This window comes from Physcomitrium patens, chromosome 20 (assembly GCF_059467195.1).
Source record: "Physcomitrium patens ecotype Gransden chromosome 20, ASM5946719v1, whole genome shotgun sequence".
NCBI classification, from domain to species: Eukaryota; Viridiplantae; Streptophyta; class Bryopsida; order Funariales; family Funariaceae; genus Physcomitrium; species Physcomitrium patens.
In genome coordinates this window covers 15601476-15621125 of record NC_143429.1, presented here as the reverse complement: position 1 = coordinate 15621125, position 19650 = coordinate 15601476, and the positions used below count along the sequence as shown (strand labels likewise).

The 19650-nt window shown below is 45.8% G+C and overlaps 1 protein-coding gene across 6 annotated transcripts; it reads right to left on the bottom strand.

The window, feature by feature from the left end:
- Positions 1–610: 610 nt before the first annotated feature.
- Positions 611–13381, bottom strand: LOC141044593 (uncharacterized). Of its 6 annotated transcripts, none has more exons than XR_012216188.2 (19): positions 12110–13381; positions 10257–10567; positions 10012–10069; positions 9663–9811; positions 9502–9543; positions 8943–9297; positions 7998–8589; positions 7838–7901; positions 7632–7730; positions 7170–7515; positions 6709–6841; positions 6513–6591; positions 5886–6302; positions 5262–5630; positions 4366–5166; positions 2826–4046; positions 1947–2535; positions 1047–1754; positions 611–894 (listed from the first exon to the last, which is right to left on the bottom strand). XR_012216188.2 is itself a non-coding variant. In XM_073529432.2 (18 exons), exons 1-18 carry the CDS (start codon positions 12201–12203, stop codon positions 1309–1311), a joined length of 6165 nt encoding a protein of 2054 aa, XP_073385533.1. In that variant the 5' UTR covers positions 12204–13381; the 3' UTR covers positions 1043–1308. The 6 variants fall into 6 exon arrangements, 1 of the variants encoding a protein (XP_073385533.1); XR_012216190.2 differs by having other exon boundaries at positions 5262–5597; XR_012216189.2 differs by having other exon boundaries at positions 10263–10567.
- Between the last annotated feature and the right edge of the window lie 6269 nt (positions 13382–19650).

The window sequence follows — 19650 nt, the reverse complement described above, 5'->3', positions numbered from 1 at the left end:
AACAATGTTGGTGTGTTGCCTATTATTATTAATCATTGTGTTTTGTCTATTAGTATTGACAAAAATGACTTTGTCGCACCATTCAATAGATAAAACATGTAATATCTTTTGGATCAAATTGACAATGTTAATGGCCATGTGGTTATCAAATAACATGACATTAATCAAGTGAATATTAGATAGCATATTTGTATTAGAGTTGCTATTACTTCCTTGCCATCAAAACACCCACCTGACACACTGGAAACGGGGATAACCATTGCCCAGCATTCTCCAGTGTTCTGCATTATGGCATAGCGGCAGAATAGTTTGTGGCTAAAGTGGCCTCTAAAAGAAGAATACCACCTTTTAGAAGGCCTGCCTCATCCTGCAAGTGTTACAGAACTCCATTTAAGTGACAGATGGCAAAACTAACATGGCATCATAACATAACAATGTCTGTAGGATTCTAGTGGACACGAATGAAAGGAAATGACGGTTTTCATTACGATGCGACATGCTGCCAAGCAAGACATTATTCACGATCCGTTTGCGAGTGCTTGAAAGACAACCCAGTGTAAAAGAAAAAAAATATACTGCTCGAAAACGCTCTTCCCAGTGCAAATGTCGATTATTGTCAATCGTGTGCTCTTCATTTCAGTAAATATACCTCCAATGAGCAACCAGCCCATTGCAGGACGATGGTGTTAGACACCCTCGTTACACATCCTTTCATATTGTCAAATCTCTTCCCTCAATCTACAAAATGGTCACAACTTCTCGACTAATTACGTGGAACTTCACTCCCAGCTCAATCTACACAACTCCATCAAGCGAAAATCCAGTCCCTAGATCCATCGCAACGCCGTGCAACGCACAGTAACGATTTTCACTTCCTTGCCACACATATATCACCTGATAAACACACAAAAAAAGGAATAACCTCAGCATCCCCTGTTGCACAATAAGACACAGAATAAAGCCAACCATTCACTGCCATACCGATCCAACCTAACGATATCCAATTGCAATACAGCACATACAACCACAGTAAAAAGCAGCCTCACCGTAACTACATAAGTTTATGCTGCTACAACATCCACATTCAAGCGCAGTAGAACTCCACCCACAGTGCAGAACCCCATCAATGTCGCCACGATCAAACCCTACAGCCAAGTTCTCCACGTCTACATGGTGCTCCCAAATGCTGTCTCATGGTCATAAGAGTGGAATTCGAACCCACAAGCCCATCACCAAAGCGCCCACTCCTCCGATTGCACTGCAATACTCTGCGGATTCACATCTACAAGCAAAATTTACTCCTACCACTCACTGCTGTACAACACTCGTTGGGGGCTGAGGACCCAACGCTGCTACTGGCGCAATAGTTTCTATGCCACCACCTGCCATGGAAGCAGATGTATGAACTTGACTCTGGCCAGCGGACACCTGCTGTGATGACCCTCCATTTAATGCCGGCCTACCATCTCCACTCTGCACATTCGGACTGCTGCTGCTGATCTGTCCATTAGATGTAACGCCGCCACTCTGAGGGGTGGCGTTCGAGCTCGGCATCATCACGCTCGACTGGGACTGCCCAATATCCCCAAAGCTTTTCACCTGTCCAACTCCCTCTTTACTCGCACCTCCCCCACCACTCTGGGGTCGTTGGGACGAACCATGCATTCCGCCAGAGGTCGCAATCGTAGAAGCAGGCCTTGCTTGCATCTCACCTTGCTTCATCCGTAATCCATTTACCTGTTCGCGACAACTATCTGCATACGCCCCCAGTCTCAAATGCCTACGTTAGCCACTAAAACAAACCAAAACTGCCACCTCTGCTCTCAAATCACCCCACAGGAACACAACTACAATTCAGCTCACTTAGCACTGCTATCTCTGTACCATCTGTAACCCTGATCTAAAAATCTGCTCATCTTTTAACCAAATAGGTTCTTGCAAATTACCTGCTCTCCCCGCTGCACCGGAGGTCGAGTTCCCCTCTGAGTAACCAATCGGTGCGCTACTGCGAGGACTGGCCAGTTGCTGCGGTCCGGATGACACCACACCGCCACTTCCATACTGTTGTAAAAACGGAGAGGCCCCACCAGGACCGCATCTCGCCCGATGACATCCCACATTCGTCACAGGAATACTTCCACCTAACGCTTGCTTCGAACATTGAACTAGTCTCCCATTCGGAACACCGCCCCCAGCATCTGAATTCGAACTGCTCCGCCCACCAACGCCTGCACTAAAGTTGCTCCCAGCGCCCAATGAAAGCACAGAAAATACCAAGCTATCGTTTCCAGCGGGACCAGAAAGCTGCTGTCGTGAGTGCGACGCTGCCTGTTGGTGATGCTGTAACTGCGATGCCTGTTGTGGCTGCACATGCTGCAGTTGTTGAGATGAAACCTGCTGCGCCTCAGAACCCAAACCAGGCTGCTGCTGATGTCCGACTTGCTGTTGATGCGATACGGCTTGCAAATGTTGGGGACCACCTTGGGAACTATGTGGAGGAGCAGATTGTTGCTGCTGTTGCAAATGTTGATGCTCCTGTAACCGTACCAACCACAAATCAGCAACACAGATCCAGCAACCACGAAACACCAAGCCAACTCTACAGCATCCCAGTCCGACGCATCCTCACCACCAACTCCGTATGCAAAGCTAAATGCAGCATATACAAAGTTAGTCCCATTCCTGACCAACCACTAAATGTAAGACTTCGCTAGCATCTAATTAAGCCAGGGCAAGTATAGCCCTTCTACATATACAGTCAAATGTACCACAACCCACACAACTCCGGACATCGTCCAATAGATCTGGTTTCGTAAACAACGCACATGCTGCTGCTGAAACACGTGCTGATGGATCATCTGCTGCTGTTGTTGAATCATCATCTGCTTGTGTTGCTGCTGTTGATGGAAATGATGCTGTTGTTGCTGTGAAGGAGGTCCGGGTCCATGTCCCTGTGCTGCAACTTGCGATTGAACGCCCACATGCTGTTGCGGACCCTGACCTTGCCCTTGTATCTGCACCAGCGGTTGCTGGGAGCTCTTGCTAGATATGTTCAGGGCCAAAACACTTGAACCGAACGTAGATTGAGCGGGCTTACTAGCCAAAGGAGACGAATCCTGCTTCCCTCCACCCCCGCCAACCTTCTGAGATACGGGGAAGGATGACTTCTGAGACGAGCTGCTCTTCGATGGGTTCAGCCCTGGACTCTTACACGGTGGAGCCATCGACGCCAATGAAATGGTACCCGGCGATAACGGAGACCCCGCCATGACTAATCCCATCCTCGGACTCGACCCCGCAGTAGCACTCACACAAGCATTTGTAGCAGCACTCAAACCCAAAGGCGCTGGTCGCTGAGTCTGCTGAACCAGAGAATTCTTTGCCATTGCAGCAGCAGCCAATGCTGCTTGGAAATTCGTCATTGAGGCTGTCGTTGCCGCTGTAGTGCCAGACAGAGCTCCATGGGATACCCTCTGACTTTTCTTGGTTTGTGGATGCTGCCCAACCTGACCTTGTCTCCCAACCTGGCTTGTCAGAAGAGTTTGCCCCGCTAAACTCAACTCTTGCGAAGTAGGCCCCTTCCCTGCTAAGGACCCGCTTGTCAGGGCAAGACGATCAGAAAAAGACGCCTCGGTAGCGAAGTGCAACGCCGCTGGGTTTGCAAGATTAGAGCCTCCAGTTCCTTTGGGCTTCGCACCACCGTGCTTGGACACCCCTATCGCCTGTTGCTGCACAGGAACCGCTACACCCAATGCACACGACTGCATGCTCGATCTGCAAGCCACGCCACCATCCGTCGAAGCCGTTAAGTTCAAGGTAGGCCCACATTGGTTTCGAGAAGAACCCAAACCGCCCCTGCTACCAACTGCTGATGCCTGCGTACCCTCACATCCTCCAACAACCCTGGGTGAAGGTGATCCAGCTCCAGAGCACCTCTTCATATCATCTATAACCTCCCGCTCCCGACCCCGACCGATACTGCTGGAAAAACTCAAATCCCTGGCACCAGAATTGTCCTCACCCACCACAGCTGCGATTCTACCATTCTGCAATTTAAGAGTCGCCACTAATGTCAAAAAACTAGTGTCATCCTCAAATAAGATCTAACCATGCTCTACGCACTGCCCCATTGCCTCATAACTAACTTGTCCTCAATCCCAACAAAAAAAAGCTACAGAAAGCCAGTTTCCCTCATTCCTACGCAAAAATAATAAGCCCAATCAAATGCACACTTCTGAACTGAATTTCAAATTAAAAAAACCAATTCCCTAGACGTTTCTGTACATTTTTAGGCAACCAAGTAGAAGAACATCAACGATCACTTCCTCCCACCTGCGGCTGCGGCGGCTGCTCAGCAACACGTACCTGAAAAAGGTGGTGATGATGCCGCTGCTGTTGCTGCTGCTGTAGCATACTTGCATGACCTGAGCCTCCACCTGTCTGCTGCTGATGCCCACTGCCACCCTCCGCCACCCCCTGTATCATTGCGTGGCCTTGCGGTGCCATCACAGCCGACACCGGAGCCAATCCCAAAGGTCCAGGCCCCACTGAAGCCCCTCTGTTCATCGCCACCGCCATGCTCATTCTATAACCCCCGCTCGAACCCCCCTCTGCTCCTTTTCCACCCCCCGCCCCAATTCCTCCCGCATCCCCCGCTCCCCCAAGCTGCTGATGCCCCTGCTCCAGCACCTCACTCCCTCCGCCTTGCCCTGACACTGCATCTTGACCTTGTACCCCCTGCTGCTGCGCCTCCCGAGCCTTCGAAACCTTTCCCAACCCCACCATCAGATTGTACTCCCCAGCACCGTTCACACCCGGACTCCCCGACCCCGCCGACGCGCTCGTAACTGCGTACATTCCCGACCCACGCACCCTCGACGACCCATTCTCCCCTGCCGCCAAACTCTCCCTCTCAACACCCTTTGCACCTCCGTGCCCGCCGCCTTGCTGCTGCAAATGCAAAGGTGACTGGCTCCGCGGACCATGCGCACCAGACCCAGCCCCTGGAAACCCACGACCCCGTCCCTGCTGCTGACCCTGCCCCACACCCCCACCACCTCCACCGTTCCCCGCACTCCCGCTCCCCTGCCCTCCTTGCTGCGCTGCATGCGGCACCATGTGATGCGGGAAGTACGTCCCACTCGCAGCAAACAACTGTGCGGCTGCCTGCACATACACCACCACGCCCCAAGTCAGCCGAATGCCAAAACCTCCTCACACCCCGCCTCTCAAGTCTTTCCACCCAACACCACTCTCCTCACCTGCTGGGCGCCCATGTGCGATGCCGGCCCGTTGAACGCAGCCGGACCAAAATGACCCGGAAACTGTCCGAACGGATATCCCTGCGGCTGCTGCTGCATTATCGCCTGCATGTACTGAGCTTGCACTACTGCCGACGTCACCCCTCCGCTGCTCCCAGCAGATGCCACCCCGCCCACCGCACCCGGCCCCAATATCACTGGCGAGCGGCTCCCTGCCATCGCGCTCGTCCCACACAACGTCCCTCCACCCACCATGTTCACATTCGCGCTCCCCACTGTCCCTGCTCCAGCCAGACCTCTCCCACCACCACCGCCCACGCCAGACGGGCTCGCGCTCTGAGTCACAGGAAACCCCAACATCAACCCACTCTGCATCCCAAAACAACCCCATTACCATCATTTCCAAGCCACAAAACCGAGCTTCCAAACGACAAATTCCTCTCCCACCCAAATAAACCTCTAATCCATCATCTCGATCCACCCAAGCCATACCCGACTTCATAACATCCCCCTATACCCCGTCCTACTCACTCCAATCCCTCCTCCCACCCCACCAATCCACACAACCACGCATCCACCCCCTCCAACATCACATCACACTCTCCTCCTTCTCGCTACTCCCACCTGCAAAGACAATGCCGCTGCCTGCTGCCCGCCGTGTTGCTGCCGCCCCGGCGATTTCCGTCCCACCATCTCCATGTTGTATCCCCGCTCTTTCGCTCCCTGCACGCTCGCCGCTGCTGCTGCTGCCATCATGGCAGCATTCAACCCGCGCTCCGTCGCCTCCATGTTGGCGCCGCCTCCTGCAGAACCGCTCGCAACTGCTCCGCCAGCAGCACCCATCATGGGACTACCTCCTAATACACCATCCGACGGACCCAGAGGCACGTTCAAGTTGTACGACTTCGGGTACCCCTGGTTCGGCACCGAGAAGAATGTCTGATGCCCATTCAACTGCTGCTGCACGTCAATGAAGTGTGCAATGTACACGTGCAGCGCGCACCGCTTCCATGCTGCTCGTGGAGGCACCATGTAAGACACCTGCACACACACAAACTCAATCACGCGCTGCCCCGAACTCCACCCCACGATCCTTCGTCACACGTCCACCTTCCCGTCTAACACAACCGCGCCTTCCTTTGGACTCCAACCACGAACAAGCATCGTCACCCCGATCCCCCATCCACATCCAAAACTCAACTCACACCGCCCTCACACCATCTCTCTCGCTCGCTCTCCCCACTCTCATACCTGCACTGCTGGAGAGCTGTCCACGCCAACACCTCCTGCTGCTGTGGCCGCCGCCGCCGCCGCCGCCGCCGGATAGTACCTGCATCATACCCACATTCTTCAGATCGCAATGCCAAACACTCCACAATCAGACTCTCCAAATACCACACCACCCGTCGCATGCCTTCTAACCCCAACACCCATATATCAAACTCACCCAGCCATTCCTGCATGCCACCCCAGCATCCCCATCGACATAGGCACAACCGCCACATTCCCGCCCACCCCTGCGGCATCAGGACCACCGCCAGCTGCACACCCCACAAACGTCGCTGCAGACGCCCCATTGCCTGTTCCACCCCAAAATGGTCCCCAGTCAAATCCCACCCAACCATGTACCTCAATCACCGACTCTCGACCAACACAACTCCTACCCCAGCAGACCCCTTCCACATCCTCCTCTCATCAACACCGCGCACCCATCAAGCTACCTTAACCTACACCGTCGTTTATATCCAGTACGCCCTGCAGCTGTCCCCTTGCAACCCCCTTCTTCAGCATTCATCTCTACTTTCACAACGCCAGCTATGCGCAAACTCAAAAAATCCTGCTCTCGCGTTTCTCACACCAACACTACTCAGTCAAGTGACACACCGCCTCTACAAACTGTGCACGCACCTCCCCGTTCCGCCTTCTGAACCCTCCCATTCTCCATCTTCGTGCTCTTGCTCGACCTCTGCACTCCTGCTTTGCTCGCCTCCGCCCGCTCCTCCACCTTGCCCTTCTCCTTCTCGCGCTCCTTCACCGTCTCCTCGGCTACCTCTTTCTGACTCTCTCCTTCACGTCGCTGCTCTCTTTCAGATCGTTCGCCTGCACCCTGCCGCTCCTTCTCTTTCTCTATTTCTCTATCCATCTCTTCTTCCTGCGCTCTCCTCCTCTCCATCTCTGCGCGCTCTAACTCCCGCCCCTCTCCTTCCCTCTCCGCTGAAGCGCTGTCCGCAGCCGCTGCAACTGCTGCGTCGACCTGCCACAAACGCCGAAACACAACCTCTCATCACCACCTCAAATGCAAACCGCCACATCCACAAATCATGCCTCTTTCCAACTCAATCATCATCACCCTTCTCGATTCCCACGCACCGAAGCTTTCTCTGTTGCACCCCGAACATCCTCGTCTCCATTCCCGCTTTCGCCGCCCTTCTCACTGCTCGATGCTCCTTCCAGTTTACTTGGAGGCACCTGTAATTGCATTCAACGCCTGCCCCTCAGAATCTACTCTCCCTGCCACCGACTGATCTACCTAGACCAACTCTCATCCCACATCACAAACTTCACACTTAACCTACCATCAGGTCGATTTCTCGCTTCGGTACCCGATCTGCGTCGCTCAGACCACCTGCCGCCGGAGACCTGACACACCAACTCCAAAACGGATCAGCTCCACATGCAACCCCTCAGTACGCATTTCGCTGCATCACAATCCACCCCAACGCTCTCTATATGTACCTTCTCTCAAGCTCCACCTTCGTGATCACTGCATTCACACCAGCGCTCGTGCTCCGCATCGGATCCACCTCCGATTTCACTGCACCTGCAACGTCCGCACACTCACTCTTCGTGCCCTTCTTCTCCCGAACTGGGGATCCCTCTTCTCTCTTCTCTTCACAGATCGAGCTGGCCACTTCTGCGTTACCACTGCTCGGACCCAGCTTCTTGTCCGATTCCACCACCTTCCTCTCCGCACCCGTCTTGTCCGTGCGAGGGACTGTTCCACCCACTGCACCATCGTGACCTGCCACCGCTGTGGCGCCGGTCGTGGCCACCACACTCGATGTGTCTGCCATACCGCATGCCGCGACTGCCACGCTCGCAGCACTCGCACACACAGGGGGTGCCACTGTGCCACTGCTCTCCGTTTTCACGGCACCTCCATCTGGAATCGATGCTTGACTTGTGCTTTGGTTCGCATCCTTCGCCTGAGCTGCACCACTTCCAACGGAGCTCAGCGCAGCATTAGCTGCGGTTGGACCTGCCCTCGACTGAGTCAACCCACCTTCTCCTGTGCGAGTTGTCACTCGAGGTCGCTTTCTTTTCGCGGCTGCACAACAAAAAAAAACACTACCATAAATACGGTTCATCTCACACATTTCCTAACACCCGTGCAACTTTCCACGGGCTAAATGATGGCACCAAGTAACCACTAGTTCACCTCGGAGGCAATCAGAGAAATGCTCATCCGATTTACCGCCGTTCGGCATGCTCTCAAGGTCACAATCCTCTGAACGTTGGACTACTACTAGTTTCCGATGTCACTCTTAAACAAAACAAAACCAGCCTCATCGTAACAAGATTAAGGATTCTCATTTACCAGAAGGGTATCGTGACCAACACCCCAGCCCCTACGCTTGAGATAGATATATGTGCACAAATTCTCTGGAAAATGAAACGTACCATCCGTGAGTGCCACTGTTGGTAATGGTGGAGAAGAAATGGGTGAAGCCGTCGAGAGTACACCAGGTGAAGAACCCTTCACGCTCCCGTTAACATTAGGACCTGATGCAGAAGTTGGGGTGGAGGAGGATGAAACAACCACAGCTCCGTTCGCAACGTGCGCTGGTATAATGCTTGCAGAAGCTGGTAATGTTTTCGGCTCTTGTTTTGGGTCGGGTTTGGGAATGTTCGCCAGTTTCCGCTCGACCTTGAATTCTCTCAAAGGAGGAGGAGACTGCGTGAACAGCCTTGCTAGGTCGGACAAAGCTTCCGCCACTTCAACTTCTTGCTCGGACACCAGACACAGTGCTGACACCTAACAAATTACAACACAGTAGTCCACGTTTTAGCTAAAATCCTCGGAGCAGTTGTTTACTGAACGAGATGCAGTTCTGCCAAAACACGCTTTTATGAATTGTACGTCGTCGAATTCCACGCTACAGCTGTGTTGACACCAAAACATATGAAGAATTGATGGACGGTAATAGTAGAAAAATGGCACAAGCTGACCGCAGAATACCTTGGACAACTTGTGACCCCGCTGTTTCGATACGCTTGGTTTCTGCAACGCCCACAAAAACCAACCCTGTCAATACAATTATCCAACAAAATGCATCTTCATCATAATTTAGCAAGCGTGCCGCACGCGTTTCAACATCCTCCACCCTTCATTAAACATACCGTCCGCTTTCCTGGCTTCAATGAAGCGATCGATGAGGATGAGTGTGTGCTCGATGGAGCTGGCACCACTGTTGCCACAGCTGCTGCAGTATGAGCAGGAGGCTCCGCCACCGGGGGCGTTGATACCCCGTGAGGACGCTTGCCCATCGCTGCAGTACCACCACTCTACCACATCAGCAACAACACCTTCCCTCCAGTCATCCCACTCCTCCAAGATCCCACCATCCCGTTTTATTCATTCCCTCTTTTCCAACACTGCATTGTTCGGATTGGTTGGGTCTTAAGTGTTCCTAAATTAACTCACTCACAATTGCCTACTCATTTACACAGTCTCTACACAACAACCAACCTGTACGGGCCTTCCTCGGCACCACCGGAAGATCCGCCGCAGTGCCGTCTTCTACTAACTGCCATACATTCCACGTCCAATACACAGAGAACCCATTTCTTCAGTACATGCCCCACCCTCTTCATCCACAGCCATTCATAACGCCTCATTCAAATCCATGGATCTTGCTTTGTGAAATGCACACACGCAACCCTTAACCAACTGCTCTCACTCCGCACATCGCACATTCAACCTCAAGGATCAACCTTAACCTTTGACTGATGCCGCGACTCTCCCGATCGTCGGGGTAAAATGGGAGGCGGATGGTGGTCATCGTCCTCCGATACAACCATTTCGGTAAATTCCGTTGTTTCTCCCACCTCCTCGGCCAGACTGTTCCGAACATGCACCTGCTTCTCATGTGATCCATGTCGCGTTCTTTTATACCTACTGCTAGGTCTTACAATGCTGGAAATCATTCCGTGACTCGATGTCACCCCACTAATATCTTTCTTCGACCTCTCTCGTAAATGAGGATTGTGTCTATCGTCCATCATGTCGTCGCCATCGTCGCCAACTGCACAGCGCCCAAAGTATGAAAAAATGAAGTAACATTCACTATATCACCTCTGCACTTACCTATTACCACTCTCCACAATTCCAAGATAAATGCTACGAAACAGAGCAACTGCCGGCCCTCGATAACAAGTATTCAAGCCTACGATAAGACCCACACTACAGTGTCATATTTTCGAGGAATAGGTAGCTGCAACTTCTTCTTGCTAGATTGACGGTGCAGGGATTCCAGGCAATCTAAGTCGCAGGTTATCATAATGTAATAACTTCGAACAGCAATCGAAAGAGGATATAACATCTAGATCGGGAAAGGACTATAGAACACGGCCTCAACGGACAGCTGCAGAGAGACTAGACCTTATCGTGATCACGAGCCAAACGAAAATGCAGTTCAGCTGTGCATGTGGAGAAGCACTAACGAAAGAAGCTGAAAAGATTGATATGCTCAAACAAAGAAATTAACAACCATATCATGAAAGGGGGAGAGGAACCAGGAGTGACAAAATGAGCCTTCGGCAACCCTCCTCTCCTTCAATTTATTCAATGCACCCACAGAGATATTCACAGTAACAAATCAACATACAAGGTGCGATGTCCAGATCTATTGGGAATCACCACAGTAGATTCCAAATCGTTCTATCTCCGCTACTCACGACAAGTTCGAATGCCACACTTTTTGACGAGATGAAAATAAGGCACTTGATTACCATATTTCCGCCACATCACTGGACCCTCTCGCTTCAGCATCTGCCTTTCACAACTCTGCCTACAGAGTACAAGCACCCTTACGAAACAGCGTTATGAGCTATCAAGCTACCTCCGTGCCATAAAAACTCGACTGTCCCTTCTCAATTCTTCTCACATTGAACCCAGGCTGCAGTATTCACGGAGGGAACGGAAGGTACATGCTGCTTAACTTGCCGTAAGCAGGCAATCAATACCTAACTCTAAAACTGAGTGCAATACCTCTAAAATTGAGCACAAGTACTTTAAATTTTCGCTCCTCACTCTCCAATCCCGCAGGTTCCTTGGCTCTGTAAAGACTACCTGTTGTGGCATGCTGTGGCTTACTCTACAAAAGTCCTCGTAGACAGAGCAATCCCTCACAGCTGAAGAAGGAAATTTCGCCAAATTCGGTGACTATCAACTCCATGCGGACTGACCATTGCTGCGCCGTGGATTGGCCCTGCACTTGACGCATCAATCGAAACCAGGAGGAAAGCTCTATGACTTTCGGGAGGCCCTGACTTGTACAAACACCTCCTATGGCTTTCCAAGGAACAGGAGCAATTCCTCTCCATGCACCTCACTAAATAGAAAGCTATGGCAATGAAAGAATTTGGAATTTCCAGACGCCTGCGGTGGCTTGTTCTGGCGAAGGCAATGAGAGCCAATACCACGTCGAGGAACGGCAAGAAACTCAGGTGTCGAGACACGCAGGGGGGGGGGGGGGAGGGGGGGGAGAGAGAGAGAGAAGAGAATGTGGCACAAGATCGAGATTTGATAAGTTGGGAGAGAAGAAGAAAGTCCGATGAGACCCAACCTGCAGCGTCTTTAAAACCTGAGCGAGGTCGCCTAGGAGCATGAACATGACCGCCCCCTCCACTCCCATGCCGACCCTCACGGCCGCGCTCCATGAGGACAACGAGGACAAAGACAGCTCCTGCTCGTCACTTCAGCTTCGTGGCAGCGAAAACTAAATAAGCCACGATTGGCAGCTACCACCAAAGAGAATAGGACAATTAAGGTACGGACATTTACACTCGCTGCCAGATTGATCGATAAGCAAGACCGCTACTAAACAGGACCTTGACTACTATGGTAGCAGGTCTAGCGTCACCGCAATTTCGAGAGATGCGCCGCAGATGGGAAAGACGCAGACCAACAATCGGAGATAAATGGCTGCCGCTCAAGAGAGAAAACTAAGAGAAGTACAAGACATGAAGCGCACCAAGAGATTAATCGGGTCTTCTAGTTTCCTCATAGCCTAGAGCTTTGAGAGAATGTTGATCCAAACTACGAGACATGGCAAAAGAAGGCCGCGGAACGAGTCTCAGAGGCCAGGATAGAGTTGGAAAGACAAAGATTCGTGCGTAGACCAATGTCACCAAGCACAACACTCCAAATTGTCCTGGTTTCAGCCACTCCCGATGCTCTACTAACTACCACACACGAAAAAAAATCCACGCACGTCCCGCAACCGCAGAGCTGAGCTCCAACGCATTCCAGGGGAGGGGGCTATGTCACCAGGACAGAGCTCCGCAATCCTCAGGGTGTGTGGATGGGGCCAGGCAAGACCAGACGACAACACCACGCTCCACAGACGCAGCTGCTCTCGCCACTCACGCATACTCCTCTCGGCCCTCTACCCCTACCCCGCTCCCTCCCAAAACGAGCATTCCTCCCCAACCGTTCGAGTTTTCCCCGCTCTACACAATCCGACCCTAAGCATGCTCTCAACCCTGTGCTCAGATTCTTGCCCTTCTCCCGAAGAGCACCACTCGCATCGCTCCAACAACGTCCGAGCCCCATCCGGGCATCCTAAGTCACTTCGGACACCTGCAACGCCACAACCACGAAGAAGAAGAGAGGGGGATTGAGGCGAGGCGCACAGACATGCACAGACAGAAACACACACATACACGCACAGAGCGCAAGCAGGCCACGAAGAAGGCTCCTGTTCAATCGCAAGGCTCCATTTCCATTGCCCCGCGCCTTTCACAGAAAACGACAAACAACGTCGACAGCGAAAACGGGGAGCCCAGCAGTAAAGCAGTGCAGCAAGATGACGCATTCCTCAACCGAAGCAAACATACATATGGACAGACAGACAAACAAACAAACAACACATCGCCTGCACACTCCTCCTCATCCTCCCTTCTCGCTTCCCCCAAGGCCGCGGCGGAACAAGCCCCAGTTCCCGTGCGGGACATTGGGAGGACCCACTTGTGTCGCCAATGGCTGCGCCTTCCCCTCAATCATCCGTCCTAGTACGTTTCTCTACCGGCTCCTGTGAAAAAGGACACTCCCAATGGTGAAAGTGGGCGGGCGGACGGGCGGACGGGCAATATCGTTTTTGTCTCGGGCAGCGTCCCTGGTTTCCTGGAAGGTGGCCGGTCCGCCGGTCCAGTTCCCCTCCCGTTTTAGAAACTGTGAAATCCCATGTGCTGCTTTGGGTCCGTACCGGCCACAACTTGTCCCCTGCGTGTGTGTGAGAGAGAGCGAGAGTGAGTGCAGATAGATAGAGCCAAATTTTGCATTTACATAGTAAAGAAAAATAATAAGTATTGAAACATAGTCAAAACACTGAAACTTTGAAAAAAGTATCAGTTACTAGTGTGAATTTTATGTTTTTGTTTTTCGAAAGATATGTGAGTTGGAATATATATATATATATATATATATATATGTATTTTAATCCTCTGAAATTATCAATGTGGTGATAATCATATTGATGCTCCGTTCGTCAATATTCTTGTATTCTATTCCATCTTTTTTACGTATTCTGAAAATAAATAAATATACATATACACATCTTAACACGCTAATCACATCAATTATCCAAACTACTAACGTTAAAGATGATCGATTTTTTTATTAAAAGATCTCTTGAATTTTGAATTTTGTAAAAACAGATACTTTACTTTCAAAAAGATCATAACAGTGGTAACCTCAATGAACTACGTCTCAAAACACAAATTTTCAAAAGAACAATTGCAAGAACTAGTAAAACCACACTTGAAAGGGAAAAAAATTGCACCTTAATATTTTTATTAGAATGATGCAACATTGTTTAAGAAAAAAATTATTGATTTTTATCAATCATCATCAAGAAAATATAAAATTCAGAACTTTATGCAATTATCAATTAAACAATAATCCTGAACATCAATATGATATATGTCTAAATTTTCAGACTATAAATTCACATATAAATAATCATGTTTAGCTATTTGAAAGTTCCATACTTATGATATAGAATAGGGTGATTTGTATTATCATTCTTTTTATGGCTTGTGTTTGTAGTACAAAGTTTTATTTATTTAAATTTTCGTTTAAAAGAACATAATACTAGTCTTTATTCTGGTTCAGATTATTGTTGCTTGGTTTTATTTTGCATGATAATGTATCTGCAAATATTGGTGAATCATAGAATGCATCCAAAGTTTTATTTATTAGACTCCAAGGATATTAAAATATTCGTGTTTTACTTAATCCAAAATATACATATAATTTATCACGATAATGAAATATTTTAAAATCAACAATTAGTCTGTATAAGTCTTGTGCACCCCCCCTAATTTGTCCCAGTGAAATTCCAGGTAAACTCAGTGTCAGACACCTAACCTGTCCCGAGCCTATGTGGCGCTTCCAAGCCTACGCATGCTATAGGTTCGGCAAATCTTCCACATCGAGGCAACCCACGAGTTACAACCGTCCGGTGCAACCATAGCGCGTATCCAGCTACGAGATTCAATTTTCGTCCACGTAAACCTCAGATCCGGCTGACGTGTAATACTCACTTTGATATGGTCCGTCGAAATCCACATTCGTCATATGAACGGCCGGATCGGAAAAGTGATGAGAGATGCGGTGGACAGACGAAGGTCGAAGTGGATGAATGAATGTTGTTGGTGGGGATTCCATTGGTTTTGGTGATAAGGAATCTTCATTCATTTCCCTGATTTCATTCATCCATTTCGTATAGCTCCAGCTTTATTACTGCAGGCCTTACTTTTATTGAAGGGGGTATTGAATAAGCAAAATTTTGTTCCCACATCAGTGTTACCTTCTTCATACAGAAAACTATATGCGGATGTGGAGAGTACATATATATATATATATATATACATACATATATTTGTGTATTTATAGATTGCTCTTGCTTTAGAATCATATGTTGTATGTAGAGCTTATTCACTGAAAGTTCCAAGAACGAAAAATTAACATGTGTTGACAGCAATTAATTTCAAACGGATTTTTCACAAACAATGTTTTTTTGAATTTTTTTTAAAAAAAGTCACCTTAATTTTTCTTCTTCCTTTTAAAAAATGAGATGAATTATATCCTCGGAACTGAAACTGTTCAATTCACAATCTTCAGTTTCTGGATCTAGTTCATGAAAGTGAGGAATTAACCTTCTCAATTCTTCTTCATCATGAGGTTTTTAATAAATACAAATATATGATTTACTTTTTAAACAAGCATGCATGTTTTACTTTTTAAAAGCTAAATTATCCCCTTTAGTTCTTTATAAGTCTAATTTCCAACAATTGTCTGGAGGCAATGGTGATGGTTTGCCAAAATCAATAACAAGTTTCAAATATTGAACAATTGACATGATAATGGTGAAAAATCCAGATGAAGAAGCCTTTGGGACCCAACATGGCAAATCTCACAGTGCCTCACCATTTTAAGCTCAGGAATAAGCATAAAATGGGCTTTAACTATTTATACTTTGATGCAATTATTATTATTATTATTAGTATTTTTACCTCTGTTTGCTGCTGAAAAAGTTATGTTTGACTTTTTCTACTCGTGTTGTTTTTTAGGTTGTACATGGCAAAGGACTATATACTTTTGAATGATATTGTCATTATCACACTGCAAAAGTACTTGCTAGGGTTTCAAATATGATATTAATGGGTGTGAGTTACCAATTTGATTCTGTACACATTAGTGATACCATTATGAATGACTGAGTAAAGGGAACTTGTTAAGTGGATATGTGTTTGCTGATTCATATCCAGAATTCAAGGCAAAATAACTAACTTTCATGATCAGTTTCAAATAAATTCTAAGGAATAATCAAATTGAAATTGCAAATTTTGAATTATTTAGAGTTATGATAAGACGGATATAATTTTAAAATAAATAATAGAACCAATCTACATATCAAAAGTTGTTCATTGAAAAACTAACAATTTGTTTCATGCATTAAAAAGAGAAAGAAAACAAAACATAAATGAAGGATGGGACAAATCATGGATGTCCAAATTTACAATAGGATCAAAAAATGAGATGACATAAAATGAGATGACATAAAGTTGTAAATTTAAGTTAGATTTAAATTTAAAAACTGAATATGTATGTGTACAAGTTGTAACTTGTATACAAAATTAGTTTTAAAATAATATTTTAAAAATCTTATTGTTTGTTTTTTAAGCATCTCAAAACCTTAACAGCAAATCATCATAAGCTTGGAAAAACTGCAAACAATATATATATATATATATATATATATTTATATATATGGAATCACCACTTAGGCTTTTATTTTAAAATTTCCAATGTAAATAATTCTTGTTTAGATAAGTTAAAAGTTATTTTAAAATTTTATTTAAATACTACAAGTATCACAATAATATTACTTTGAGTTTACATGTCACTAGAGAAATTATTTATTGATTAATTTATTATAGAAAATAATTTATAGATATTATCTTTTACATTCAACAAGTTAAACTTGAATTGAATAATATCTCATTGTTCCACATAAACCTTAAATCAACTCATCTATATAAAAAAAAATACAAACACTTGTTAATTATTTTTATTCTAAGACATTCTCAAAAACTTCTCTTCTTGCTATATTTTTCTTGGCAATCATTCTTCATGCTTCACCCCTAAAATTGTATTATTATATAAAAATTAATTTAAGAATGCACTAAGGATCTAGTTGTGAAAGGATTTGATTTTATCTTGAAGTTGAATCTACAACTTAAGAATAATATATAAAGAGTTGGAAATTTTAAACAATCTAAATAGACTTCCAATTATGTTAAATATATCTTATCAACTTTTAAAAAATCCAACAAATATTTTATCATAATCTAAATAATCCTTAAAAAATCTTTAACATCTCTTATTAAATCTTAAAAAAACTAATAAATTCTAAATTAATTTAAAAGAAATCTTGAAAAAATCATAAAAAAAATTCTTATAGAAATATTAATCAAATCCTTGCCAATCCTAAAAAAATTCTAAAAAATCAAAATCAAAGCCTTATCAAATTTTGAGTAAATTTCTTTTAGTCCTTATTAATTCTAAATCAAATTCTAACCAAAAAATAAAATATCATAAATAAAATTTATAATAGATTTAAAACCTTAATATTTACTAATTTAAGATTTCATCTTAATTCAAAAAAATTATGTATTTAGATCTAATAGTAAAAATATGCAAACAAAATTTGAAGATGATTGAATGTATAGATTGGAAAAAATTCTTATAATTTTCTTAGGTATTGGTTGTCCTCCTTCTTGTCACGGCCATAATCATGTAAGCTAATAATTACATATAGAAATAGGTAGAAGTAAGTAAAAGTAGATAAAAAGTAAGTTAATGTCACGGCCATAATCATGTAAGCTAATAATTATATATAGAAATAGGTAGAAGTAAGTAAAAGTAGATAAAAGTAAGTTAATTCTATAATATTTCATATAAAAGCTTCCTAGAAACTTCCTAGACGTTGCTTTGACTTCATAGGTGTCTTTAATTGACTTTTTGGATTAGAAACGTGGTCAACAAGTTGGCCATGTGCCACACATGTTGTTAGCTTGAAGATCAAGCTAACTATGTGGCCCACACGTAAAAAAACTTGCCTTGTAAGTCAAGGCATGTGTCCTACAAAGTCAACACATATTGGAGGTCCTATAGAACATCGCCACGTAGCCCCTAGTTAGATAGTATATATAGAGACAAGAGTGAAGGCTTCTTCACTCTTGTCAACTCTTTTCTTGCTTCTAGTTCAGGTTCAAGAGTCTTTAGTTTCTTGTCTTGTGGCAATAGCCATTCCAGTTTTCTTTTAATATATCTACTTGTTTATATTTTGACTTATTATATCGAGATAGCCTTTTGGTGTATATTTTCCCTCATCGAGTCTTTGTCCTTCACAGATTCACAAGAGTACACTTACAATATCAGAGCTTTGTTTTTCTTGAGTGAGAGTGGATTACCCCTTTCTCTTGACAAGACATAAGCGTATTAGAAGTTTGCAGATTACCCACTTCTAAACTGATATTGTTCTTAGTATCTTCTTTGTTATCAAGTCTTTCTTTTCTTTTATCTTGAGCAGTATCAAACAAATTTTTCTTAGTGTCATTATGACAGAGCTTGTTGAAATGAAGAGTGCAATGGCACAAATGCAAGAGCAAATGAGGGAGTTAATGCTTGCGATGCATCAACTCAATTCACCAACACATGAAAGAACAAGAATAGCAGAAAGTGGGGATATAGAGATGATCGGAGCTGCTTCAACATCTACAACAAATCACGTTCCTTTTCCAATTGTACAACACCCTGTAAGCACTAGAGAACCAAGAATTGCCTTACCTGAGAAATTTGATGGTACGAGATCTAAGTTTCGAGGATTCATCAATCAAGTACAATTGGCAATTGAACTTCAACCGCAAAGCTATCCAACTCCAGGATCACAAGTCAGGTTTATTGGCACTCTACTTTCTGGTTCTGCATTATCATGGTTTTCATCTTTTCTTGAACAACGAAATCCAATATTGGACAATTTGGAAGCTTTTTTGGCGGAGTTTCGATCTATGTATGGTGAACACGATGCAACTCGTGTAGCAACAAATAAGATCCGAATTTTGCGACAAGAAAATCACTCAGTAACAGTATATGCTTCACAATTTTGACAACTTGCAATTGACATCAAGTGGGATGATGCTGCACTCATCAGTCAAGTTTTTTATGGATTGCAATACGAAGTAAAGAAATTGATGCTCAACTTACCTGATCCTCAAACTTTGAGTCAAGCAATCGATTTTGCGATAAAATGTGATAATCGACTTTTTGAATTTCGATCTGAGAATCATTCACGGGAACCTCAACGTTATTACTCAATGGCAACATCAACATCTTTGCCAAACGTACATTCAGAAGTAGAAGACATGCAAATTGACGCGGTACGTTTTAAATCCCTAACTGAGCAAGAAAAGATTCGTCGTCGACAAGAAGGATTATGTTTATATTGCGGAGAACCTAAGCACACTGCTCAATATTGTCCAAAGAAACAACGCAACTATAAAATGAGGGGTACGACGGTCAAAGAAGACAACATGTCGG